This window comes from Anas platyrhynchos, chromosome 6 (assembly GCF_047663525.1).
Source record: "Anas platyrhynchos isolate ZD024472 breed Pekin duck chromosome 6, IASCAAS_PekinDuck_T2T, whole genome shotgun sequence".
Taxonomy (NCBI): domain Eukaryota; kingdom Metazoa; phylum Chordata; class Aves; order Anseriformes; family Anatidae; genus Anas; species Anas platyrhynchos.
The window spans coordinates 36694976-36707393 of record NC_092592.1 but is presented as its reverse complement, the minus strand read 5'-3'; the positions used below and the strand labels follow the sequence as shown (position 1 = coordinate 36707393).

Genomic DNA, 12418 nt, shown 5'->3' with positions numbered 1-12418 from the left:
TCAGGATCCTTGGGATGGAAAATGAGCTAGCCTTTAAAGAGCTATTCAAATTTACCTACGTTAGGGTAAACCTCAAAGCTCAGGAAAAATATCTGTAACGTACAATTAATTTCCCGTTTAATGAAGTTCCAGCAACGCTTAACCTCACTTTATACACTTAATTTATAACACCAATATATTTTATTTAAACTCTTTGAAATTGTTTTGCCAAAAGGATTTATCTTTTTTCCCAGCACACTGAAAACACCGCTCCGTATGAAACTTACTGACACTGGGAACACCACCGGTGGCAAAGCAATATTTGGTATCTGTTGGATCACTGCCAACGTGGGACATGACGGGACCTGAACAAACAACCCGGAGATGCCAGGAGGCTTTCCCTAAAGAAGGAATAGTCTTTATCACCTGGCATTGATTTGGCACTCCAGGAAGCTTAATTAGAGGAGACGGTGCAGTAACCACAGAGCTGAACTGGGGAGGGGATGGAAAAAGTGGGAGTCAATTGCCATTCTGGCTTCTTGTTCATTTTGTAGGTTCATCTTATTGATTAAACTGCTCATTAGCAGCTGGGTGCCCAGGATCCTTCAACCTGGAAGCAGGCTCCCGGCAGAGACACGGCGTCCAGGCTGGGGGGAAGAAGCCCTCTAACCCCAGGAGGCTGAGTGATTTTATTCTATGATTCTAGGAAATTCCTCTAAGACCTTTACAGACAGGGCCTCTTTGTTGCATTGCACTTATATTTGCAGCTATCAAATATGAAACTCTTCCAGACAAGCCTGACGTGATTACATTTTCTGTAATACAGTTGCTAAAACCATGAATTGTCTACTGCTGAGCTGGTAGCAACTTTCTAAAGAGTCGTAACAGCAGATTTATGACTTTGCAGATTCAAGGGAAGAAAATAATCCTATGAAGTAAGCTATTCACCATTACAAAGCAACTACAACACTTTTTCTGGTGCATGGTAATGCTGAAATCCTGTTTGTTTTACTTGGGAGCAGATGAAGGAGGAGTCTGGACAGCCTTGTGAGTAATGTATGCTGAACAGAATTAAAATGAAAGTGCTGGCACATGCTTGGAGGGCAACTTAAACTATCACTTTCTGAATGAAGTAATGCACACTCATCTCCTGTGCTTCTTCAGCTTGTCTCCATGTTTTATTCAGGACCACAGCCTAGAACTGAAAGGCTTTAGTTTTTAATCACCTGTTTGGATATCTCCATTTAAGTTTCTCCTCTTGACAGAGTTAACATGGAAATCCGTATCAGGAACATATCCTTCATCTTCCTTTTAATTTTTTGCTATTTGCAAGACACTGCTAGTGGTTAGACAAACATCTGTCAGGAATGACTTAAGCACAGTTGATCCTACTTTAGGGCAGAAGGATGGAATAGACGACCTCTTAAAGCCCCATTATCTTCCACTCTTTTTAAAGGGAATGACACTACAGGGAAGTGACACCACAGGCTGAAGATAATTCCCCTCTTAGGAAAACCCAATCTACATTAAAATTCGTTAACAATCAATAATTACCTGCAGTGAGCCTGTATTTTCAGACAACCCATTCACTATGAACAACATCAAGCTGTGGCTATAAACTTTTTTTTCCTATATACAGGAAAAAAAAAAAAAGTGTGTTTTCTTTTGTGGTTACTTGATCTCTTTTGATGGCAATCTGAACTGGCTTGACATTATTAAGGGAAAAATTCATACCGTGGGGTAATGTTTAAAACAAAACATGCAAACGAGAAAGCATGAAAGAATGTTGGAGTTCCTCATCATCTGGGTAGGGCTCAGGGCACAAAGAGTCATTTTGCTAGGAATAATTGCTGCATGGAATTGATGATAGGTAAGAAAATAAAAATAAAATGCAGTCATGCAAAGACCTAGGTGTATATTTAACTCGAAACACCCAAGTGTCTTGTTGCACACAAGAGACATCAAAGGAAACCTTTCCCATGTCTTAGAAGTAAGGCACACATTTAAGGATTTGCAAGTTCAGGGCTTTAACGTACTGACCATATGAATGCTATCCTTCCAGTTACGACATCAAACAACAAAAAGTTAAATCTTTTTACATCTAAAGTGTTTGTTTTACATAAATAATTACTGAGAAATTGCTTGTTTGGGAGCACATCGCAATTTACCAATTAATATCCGTAGCTAACCCCTTCCACCTCCAGGATATCTTGTGGTTGGTCGGAGTTAATCTGGACCAATCTAAGAGCACTGCTGGTTGCTAAAGATGTTTATTAGGACAGCGCTGGCTGGGTTTTGTTTAGGGTGTGTAGGCATAAAGGGTGTCAAGAAATCCATGACTTACAGCGCATCTCCCATAAATACTTCCGAATTAAGAGACTTGCCCAATCCACCAGCCATAAACACGGGGCCCATTTCCCTGCTCTGCCATCCACAGCAAAGGCAAGGGGCCAGGAGATAAAAGGAGCAGCAGCCAGCCATAAACCATCTGGGTGGTGTTTGCTCTGAGTGTGTGTGGGGAAACTGAGACGCCCCAAGAGGTTAAACCTACTTGATAAACAACCAGAAGTGATGACCTAACAACAGAAAAATCACAGATAACCGAAATTTTCCTTTCCTTATTCCCTTGCTTTCCTTCTAAAACATTTAGTAGCCGTTAAAAGGGCAGCGCCTTTCTAACCCAGTCCCACTTGTGAGGGAAAATCACCAAGTACCACAGCCTCTGAAACCCAGCGGTCACACACGGTTGCCATCCCCAGCTGATGTAACTCAGAGCCGGAGTGGTTATATTCCCAGGAGTGTGACAGTCGGAAATCTGAGTACGAATTTAGAAAGCACTGAAGGGGACAAATGCACAGCCAGCCCTTTGCTGCTGCTCAGCCATTTCTGTTCTGTTTCCCCTGACACACAAGACCGGGGTTTAAGTTTGGAGTTCATACATTTGGACACGCCGCACTGGGGGCCTTTGACTTTACTTACAGAATTCTGCATCTTAATCTCTCCTAAGAGCAATTGAAAATTAATTAGGAATACAGAAATCATTTCCACATTCCCTTCAAAAATAAAAAAATAAAGCTTTAGAGGCAAAGCAAGACGCTATTTGAACTTAGTGTAAACAAACACATGAGAAATCCATCATCACCAAAGGGCTGCTAACAGCAGCCAGATTCCCCCGCCCTCCCTGGCTAGCTAAGATTTCAGGAAAAAGTGAGGCAGGAAAATGATCTATATGATCCCCCTGGGAACCATCTCCCTCTTCTGCCCGAAACCCCAATCACTTTTCACCTCCCGGTTCCATACGCAGAGTGAAACGTGGTGCCTGCAGTATTTTAACTATGACCAAAGGAAAATGTTCTACCATTAACCACGGAAACTGCAGTGCTGCTGCAGTGAGTGACCATGGCCAGGCATTCAGCTCCTGTCCCCCGGTCCCTGTCCGAGCACCCCGAGAGCCAGCAGGATGCGTGGCGCTGCGCCCACGGTCCCACAGGATGCAGCTCGGGCTCAGCAGCTCGGGCTCAGCATCCTGAAGTGGCCCTTGGGTCCCACAGGATCTGTGCACAGCACGAGGAGTTGGGAAGGCGGCCAAGTGCATCCAGCGCCTCTTCCCCTGCACTGCTTCTGGGCGTGGACCTCTGAAATGGCTCTGTCTGCTCATTCCACGTCCTGCAGGAAAAGTGCCTCTCCTGGGCAGGGCTGTCCGGCTGAGGGCTCTCCAGGTGTCTCTTCTGCCTGCGTGCCAGCAGAAAGGCATGGCCACGTCTCACACACCAATGCAAAGCCCCAGGCTTGCTGCAAGTGCCGAGGAATAGTTATTTCACACGGAGGGTTGATAGATTAATCACTGCTGCTGATGCTTTTTAACATACGCTACCAGTGACAACATGTTAAAAAAATGGGAGTGAAGCAGTGTTTTAGGTTAAGAGTCAGACATTTCGACTCCCAAAACATGAGAATTTAAGACTTGCTGGAACAGTCTCTGAGAATTTCTGGAGGACGGAAGAAAGACACCCAGAAGATTGGAAAAAACCACGCAGTAGTTTTCCATACAGATACTCCATCAGAAGGCAGCAGGTCATAAGATTAGAACAGTTCAATTCAGGGTGGAAAAGATGCGTTCAAGGCAGCATATGGGGGTGAAAGTTGAAATAAGCAGCCTGGAATCTGAAACTTCAAAGCTTTTTCCGTTTATTGTCTTTGTTTCTATTTTGGCAGGCTAAAGCCACCCAAAACCAGGCATGTGCCAGCAGTTTCAGGAGTAAGGCTAAATAAAAAGTAGTTGCCTGAGCTCCTGCCCATCTAATATGTTTCCTGAAACAAAAGTCTTATGAATCACTTCAAAATGAGTCATTTGTGTAATGCTCATCTCACAAGAGTCATGATTTTGGATGGGGATGTGTTAAGCTGTTCCAGGCAGTGACAATACAAGTCTAGGTACTCTTAGGGCTGGAATTTAAAAGGAGACCCTAAAGAACTGCAGCTGTGTCATTCTTTGAGCAATATATTTTAAAAAAAAATCAAATTGGTCGCAGAAGAGTACAGAAATACCTGTGCTTTATAATTATAATATATATGCACACCTATATAAAGAAGAGTGTTCCTTTGCTGCAGCCACAACCTTTCAAAACCCAAGAGCCCCCACCCCACAACCTCTGTTGGACAACTTCTGGCTTCAAGTCAGACTCTACTAACCAGTTACATCTACCATGGCTACAACAGGAAAAAAAAAAAAAAAAAGGAAAAGAGATGCTTGCTACTTTGAGATTAAAAATATATACATGTATATTTGGAAAAACTGCTGTTGTCCTGCAGGATACCAAAGCATCAGCATGATTTCCACTTTGACCATTCAACAGTGGTGCTCTCCCTACCAGCTCCCTGTTAGCTGGTTAGCTGGGTCTTTATAGGCAGCCACTGGAGAAAGCTGTGTGTGCACCTTCCTTACTGTGTGGACAAGAAAGTAAATACAGAGATACTCTTCAAGAAACAAGAGCACAATCTGTAATTTAAGCCCTCTGAGATGTGTTCTGCTGCTGCTCCCAGGCTGAAGGCAGGACGTGAAGCAGGTCAGTGGCTGGCACAGGCACTGTGTTAGGTGGATGCTGGCACAAATGCCGTTAGAGGACGGGTGTTGCAGTTCGGAGAACACAGCCTAATCCCCATCATTTGGCAGTGTCGCAAACAACCCTAACCTGCAGGAATGTTGGGCATTCTAGGCCTACAGATGAAATTCAGAGGTTACAAAAAGTCATCATTCCCCCCACATCTCTCTCTTGCATTCCATTAGCATGACTGTGTATTGATAAGACCAGCAGAAAATGCCTATTTCATTGGCACAAGTCACAACACATCACACCAAGTGGCTTCCAAGAAATAAATATTTTCCTCAGCTAGTTCAATGTGGTTACTCATCATTACACATGCATATAACACGGTGATTATGGACAGCTCTGCCAAGAGAAACCAGAAGCTAGAGGATACACGTACTGTTTGTTAACAATAATGACAAAAAAAAAAAAAAAAAATCAAGTCTACATCACTACTCCAAATTTATTGTTTTCTATCTAGTGTGAATGACGCTCCATAGCACAGCCAAACCAACCCTTCAGGACTGTAAGCTGCTTTCTCTGGGTAATTTTTTTTAGATGCTGCCATTTCTCCAAGCTTCTCTGAAGTTGTCAATTATCACCTTAGTTATTACCTGCACTTGGACTTAAATTATCACAAACCGTTGCATGACATCAATCATTTTATGCTTAATCTTTATCATCTCATATAAAAGAAAAGAAAATAACGTTTTAAGCTAATGCTATCACAAGGAATAGCATTTGAAATACTTTACTTGACTGTGGCTGTTGTTTGCTCTTGCTTTTCACTTCTTAAGTTTACTTTTTTCAAAGACACTGGCAATCAAAACATGTAGCCAGGGCTGGTGGAAACATAAAGCTGCCCATGGCACACCCACTCCACTTGAAAAGGATGTGGCCAGTCTTTCTGCAGTGAATTCTCCAGTCTGTGAAAACACTTTAAAAGATGTCTACAGCCCAACAGTCCTACCCATTTACCAGCAGATTATGGCTACTCATTCTAAAATGTATTAATCATTCCATCCCAGGTAACACTGATGAGCTGGAAAGCATTCAGCCCCGTGTTAAAATCGTGCCAGTATTAGATGGTTTCTTCCCTGTAGCAGAGGAATAGCTTAGTAGCACAAGAAAACCAAAGCATTCAAGTAAAAATTATTAATGCTTCAGAGAAAAATTTCCTTTCAGGATATTTAATAAAAGCCAAATTATGTTACCTCCTGCCATCCTTAATTCCACTGAAGAATACTTTAGCTCTGAAAGTATATCTATTGATTTCATCAGGTGAATATTAAGACACTTAGAAAAGTAAGATACTAGTAAGTATTAGCTGGGTTGAGATTTTAGTTGGATTTTCACACAGAGCAGAGCATGGCATTTTGCAATTGTTTACAATTATGTCTTACTTCACAATAATATGACCATGCAAGAGACTTTTCAACGTTCCTCTGTCTCAGATAAGAGTTTATTAGCGTGTGGAAAAGCATAGGAAGTGGAGGTCAAGGGTTACCACAACAGCTAGAGCCTTGTTTATAGCTATGCAGTGAGGCGAGCAAGCCAGCTTGGTAAATAGTGAGCAGCCTTGCTTTTGTTGGGTTATTGTGAAGAATGCACCACCATCATCCTTCAGGATGACAGATACTGAAAATCAGCTGCACAGTAACAGAAAATTAGGAAACATCCCCCAGCTATCATCAGCAACGGGGCTTTGATTATATTAATGAGAAAAAAACTTATTTCTTACCTTGTAGGTCCTGGTATCAACGGAGATGTGCTCTCAGCCAGCCGCACAGCAGCAGGAAGAAGCTCTGAGATGTCCTGAGCTCCAGATCCTCCAACGCTGTTTTCCTGGGGGCTCCTTTTTATGCCGTGTCCCTTACCAGGCGGGTGGTCTAATTCTGAATCCTGTGGAGCGCTCTAGAATGAAGAAGAACAGTTCAAATAGCTACTGCTGCTTTAGAGTACAGGCAATTTGGGAGAAGATGTAAGGTTAAGTTTTGTTCTGCCAAACATCTCCTGTGGTAGACTTCACTACGTTGATGGAATTTGCAGGTCCCAAAGCCAAGCCTTTTTTTTTGTTTGTTTTTTTCTAATGACAGAAATTCAGAAGGAAGTGGTTGAGCCAAAAATAAATACGAGGGAAAGAACCGGGAGAGAAGAATGCCACAATTGTTCTAAAGCAGCTCAGGGCCTTTCCTGACCCAAGGAGGGTATCATCTTCCCTTTTTCCAGGCAAACGCTTACTTGCTAATCAGGTTTGAAAGGAGAAAAGATGGAAACAAACCTTTTACACTCAATATTAGCAGTATCTTTGTAATCAGCTTAGAGATAAAGCCAACATCAGTCAAGACCCAAGACTTGAATCCAAGTCCACATTATTTCCCTCCCAGCTGAACAATGCTCAGAATGCCTCTGAAGAGAGACGGGGAGCTGGAGGCTCTGCCACGCTGCCTTCGGTAACAGTAGCTGTAGGAAAAGATGCAGTCCCAGTAGTGACAGCTACAGAAACCTAGAACACAAATTTGGTAATGCTGCATCACCGCCTCTTGAGGGTAAGTATGTACGTGGGATCTTCACCCATGGAGACATGCAATAGAAGAAGTCCAGGGGGTTGCTTACAAGAGGTAACAGCGCTTTTCTGATGGTTTGGTGTTGTTTGGTTGTGTTTTTTTTTTGGTGTTTTGATTATTTGTTTGGCAGAAGTGTTCGTAGAAGGCAATTAGAAGATGGCAAAAGCTGCCCTGAACAGTGACTGAGTGTGTTCTTCAAGTCTAATGAAAGAACTGGAGAAATACAGCTAAGTGTAACGCCAAAATGAAGTCTGAATGAAGAAGCTGCCACTTGAAACCCTCCGGCATTGTGAGCAATAGTGAAAGCGAAGCAAAACTGCTTCATCAGGTCACCCTCAACGTGCAATCACTGTTGGTTTAATTCTGAGCAGTAATTGTAAGAAGCCCAAGGCACACCTAAGGTAAAGACCCATAAGCGTATGTACTGACCACAGGGGAACTACTTCTGAAGACCGTCACAGATGAAAAGCACAGCGCACAATTCCAATTAGTTTCTTGTTGCTCTCATTTTACTCTCAATTTCAGGTTTATTTGGTTCTAGATACAGCCAATGGATTTCCCATTGCAGACAGTTATTGGCTGCAAAATGACATTTCTCTTTGTGCACCTGGTGTGCTCTCCCACAACCAGCGGCCTCTCGATGAGAGCCAGGAGTGAGAGACACCCAGTGGACGAGAAAAGCCCATGTAATGAGCAATTGAAAAGGTCAGGGCACACAGAGAATATAAAAAGACTTCCTTTAGACTTAAGGCAAATTTGATTAACTCTCATATCCTCTGCCTCTCCCCGGAGGAACCCCCTCACTACAGCTTTGTTTGCAGAAATCTCCTTTATCACACCGCTTTCCGCTGGGACAGAACCAAGGGCTCGGGGTTTCATGATTATTAAGCATTTACCCAGCGTGTGCTGACATCTGGCATTTGGAATATTTATCTGTGTATGGATGTTGGCCCCAAAACCACAGCGTATAGCAAAAAGCTACTAGAGCGTCAAGATTTATACAAGAAAAATTGTTTTCTTTCCAGCCAGAAAAAAAAAAAAAAAAAAGAATAGAAGAGCTTAGTTAGCATATGGGGGTTTGTTTTGCTTTTGCTGCTCTGTTTTAGGAAGACTTGCTTTTGTTTGCGTGAGAAAGTTTGCAGCGAGAGTTCACTTCAGCAAAGCGTACATGCGTGCAGAGAGACCAAACTGAAAAAAATGCATTATTAATTACCAGAAAGAAAGAAAAAAAATAAATAAAAACAACTGAAATGGCAATTTCTGGGGCCATATGCATGTCCGTGGGCCAGTCACCAACCACCACCACCATCCCCACAGCCCACAGCCCTCCCCTCTCATTTTTTAGCATCGCTTTGGGGACTGCAGCGAGCCGAGGGCAGAGACTCCTGCCTTACCAGCAGAGCTCCCTCGGCTGGCAGGGCTCAACACCACACACCGCCAGCCTTTTGAGCATGGGATTAGGACAAAAATGGGCTGTAAGATCCCCCCAGGCCATGCCAGGCAACCTCGGGGCCACGCTCCTAGTGAAGGGCTCGGTGCTAGCGCAGCATGGCCTGGGAGGTGGTCATGGATGACTGCCCCAAAACCAGAGTGCGATGAAGTATAATTCCCAGGCCAGCTGCAGACAGAAATGAGTGCATTTCCCTCCCCAGCAGGGCAGGGAGAACCACACGAAGAACCCCAAGAAATTAGAGCAATTTACAAATTTGTCCGGACGCCTCCAGCAGCTGGCGAGAGCAGCGAGAACAAGTTATTTGTTTTCCTGCCTCTCTACCACCACCATCCTGGTTTTTCTTCAGCTGATCTGGGCACTAGGCAGGAGGAGTAGCCCACAGCTCTCCTCAGAAGAGGAAGGGCTGAATGTTTCATCTCCTGCTTCTGAAGCCTGTGTCATCTTCCACAGCAGAAAGCAGCACAGCAACGAATTAAGTCATTAACCTACCGCAGTCTCAGTGCCTACACGGTGCTTCTAATTACTCTCCCTTCCACAAGATCAATCACTGAGCTCAAAGGGCTGCTTTAGGTTACAATCCCCTGTCCCAATGACCTGCAGACATCCCATTCCTGGAGGTGCAGTGTAATCGGGAAGCCTCCTGCACACAAATCAGCTCCATGCAGCCAGCTCCGGCTTGCCGCCCAGAGCCAGGAGCCCCACGAGCCCCACAACAACCTGAAGCTGAGCAGCAATGTGGACTCGGAGTGTTAGAGAAACGCTGCTCAGCAGCCTCTCACGCAGTACACCCAATTCTCAAGTTAACAATGTAATACAGGTACTTAAGTTCCTGTTGTACCTGGGTACCTCCTCTCACCAAAATCAGGATGCTGCCGTGTTACAGAACCAGAATCACTGAATGCTCGGTTGGAAAAGACCTCTAAGGTCCTCATTAACCTAGCACTGCCAAGTCTACCACTAAAACCCAGAAGTGCTACATCCCAATCACTTTCCTCAGCTCTAATACCAAGTGTTAATATTAAAAGAATGACACCGTGGGAGGGGCAGGTTGCGAAGGCAAGGAGCACGGCCACAATAAAGCATGGCTCAGGAGACAACTAAGTGCACTGTTTTGCCGACTACATTTAACATTTTGCACAGAGTGATGGGCTGGGGGGCTTTTTATTATTATTATTTTAGTACTGTTAGGCTTCCAGAGATCTCCTGTTTAAGGAGTTATCACTCTCCCAGCTATCCCTAAACAACTGCAATGGGTCACAGAGAGATCTGATCCTTGTTTGAGTTCCTGGCATGACCAAATTTAACATAGATCAAAATGAGTTTTGCAATCCAGCTCCTGTTGAAGCAGCAAGGACTCGCTGACACTCTCTTTACTTTCTTTTTTTGGAGCAACCAAGAAGCAAAGTTGCCCTCTTACCTAGCCAGGCCAGAGCACACGCAGCCTGGAAATGATATTTGCAAGGGAAGCTCAAAGGAGGATTTTAACAATAATGCGTAATAAATCTTACTGGTCTGCTACATTTAATTTACTATTTAATCAACACAAAAAAACATGTTCTGTGAATCTGTGCCAGCCAGCAGAAAAACACAGTCCCATTTCTCTATCAAGTTTTTCAAATTGAAGCTAGTTATGCAAATCAGGAGCTGAACTAGCTTTGCAGAGCACGCTTTTTTATTTTTAATGAACGTCTGTGGAAACAATTAAAAAGACTATATTTTGTTCAAAAGTATCATCAGAAAGCTGATGTTAAATAAATTACTTTTGATGTTGCAACACACACAGCCTCTGAAGTCATCTACTACAGAAGCTCGCCGCTAAACTCACTCTGTATTTGGTTTAAATGTAGCATGCTCCTTTGTCCAAAGGATTCTGAGATTATATTAAAAAAAAATAATTGCAAGACTTAATGAAATAATTAGAAGTCAGAATGCAGAGGTTCTCAGCAGTCTTTTGCCTATCATAATTTAAAAACACAACAAAACAACAAACAAACAAGCTGCTCACAGCGCGTATACCAGCAAGAGGAGGCACACTAACCAACCCCCACTTTTTTCCTTTACGCCAGCACTATTTAAATGAATAAAACTGTTCCTCCTCAACCATGCAGCGTAATTATTTGCATTAAGCCCTGCCACAAGCACTGGCCTCTGTAGGAGCATGCAGTGAACCTCCAGGATCATTTAGCTGCCCTGATGGCTTGGAGCAGGCGCCTACGAGTGGTTTGGTTTTCTGGTTTTCCTTTACCAGGGAGAGCCCCGTTACCACCGCAGCCACAAGGATTACACACAGGGCAGTACTCTGGCTTGAGCTGCTGCCCCAGGGAGGGATTCCTGGTTCAAACCCAGCACTGGTGCTCTGAACAAGCGAATATCCTTTGATTTCTGCCTTCCCCCCAACACAGCAGCTTCCCCTCACACCTCCTGGTACCACCACACACACCTCCTTTTACAGCAGGCGCCGGTGCCGCGGCTCTGCCTGCAGCTGGGAGCAATCCCCGAGGAGCTCCCAGAAGTTCCCATTCCTGGTAACCCCCTGAGTTTTTGGAAAGGGAGAAGCCAAAACAAGCCTTTACCCATCTCAATCGATAAGCCAGAACTCACCTTTTACTTTTCTCCATGTCCTTCACTCTGAGCACGGTTCCATGTGTTATTTCCCCCGTGCTTCCTGGCTCCAACCACCCACAGCCTTGCCTGGCACAGGGGAGCGGCAGCAGCAGGACGAGGGGCGAAGGTCAGCCCCATGCACCCATCCCTATTTTCCAGGAACAGCCACCGTGGCGGCTGATGGGCAGGACGAACACACAGTCCCCATTACGGGTGGCAGGGCACACTCCTCCTCTGCCAAACTTCGTACCCGTGTGCCTCTGCAAGCAACCACCAAGCAGCAAAGTGTGCACGTGGTGGTCTTTGGAGAGCTCTTGGTGCTGTGTTCTGCAGCAATCCCTTATTTTGCTGCAGGACTTGGCCGCAGAGAAAGGTGGTGGGAAGTTGTGCATGGAAAGCCTTCGCTGATAGCCTGTTCCTCCTTAGGAAATTCAGCACTCATCCATTTCTGAAAAATGGAACTGAGATGGTGGAAAATAACTGCTGTGATACTTAAAACAACCAAGCTCATGTAAGACTTCCTGAGTTAGTTTAATGCCCTGCCACCTACTAAAACTCAATAGCAGTGAAATACGAATATCCATGCCTGTGTCAGAAAAATGAATAAAGGAAAATTTTCCAAGTGAAATTTTTCTAAACAAAGCTGCAGAGGTTACGTGACTGGAGATAATCTTCAAATGGCTGTTGCCATTTTTAAAGCAAATGACTGATCATGGGACAGGAACAAA

At 44.2% G+C, this 12418-nt stretch overlaps 1 protein-coding gene across 13 annotated transcripts in view; it reads right to left on the bottom strand.

The window, feature by feature from the left end:
- Nucleotides 1-12418, bottom strand: part of TACC2 (transforming acidic coiled-coil containing protein 2) — a 125515-nt gene that overhangs the window by 92413 nt on the left and 20684 nt on the right. For all 13 annotated transcript variants that reach the window (XM_072039875.1, XM_072039865.1, XM_038181502.2 and 10 more), the window contains one exon: nt 6808-6980. In XM_072039875.1, coding sequence (XP_071895976.1) covers nt 6808-6980 — 173 coding nt within the window. The remainder of the gene's footprint in view (nt 1-6807; nt 6981-12418) is intronic.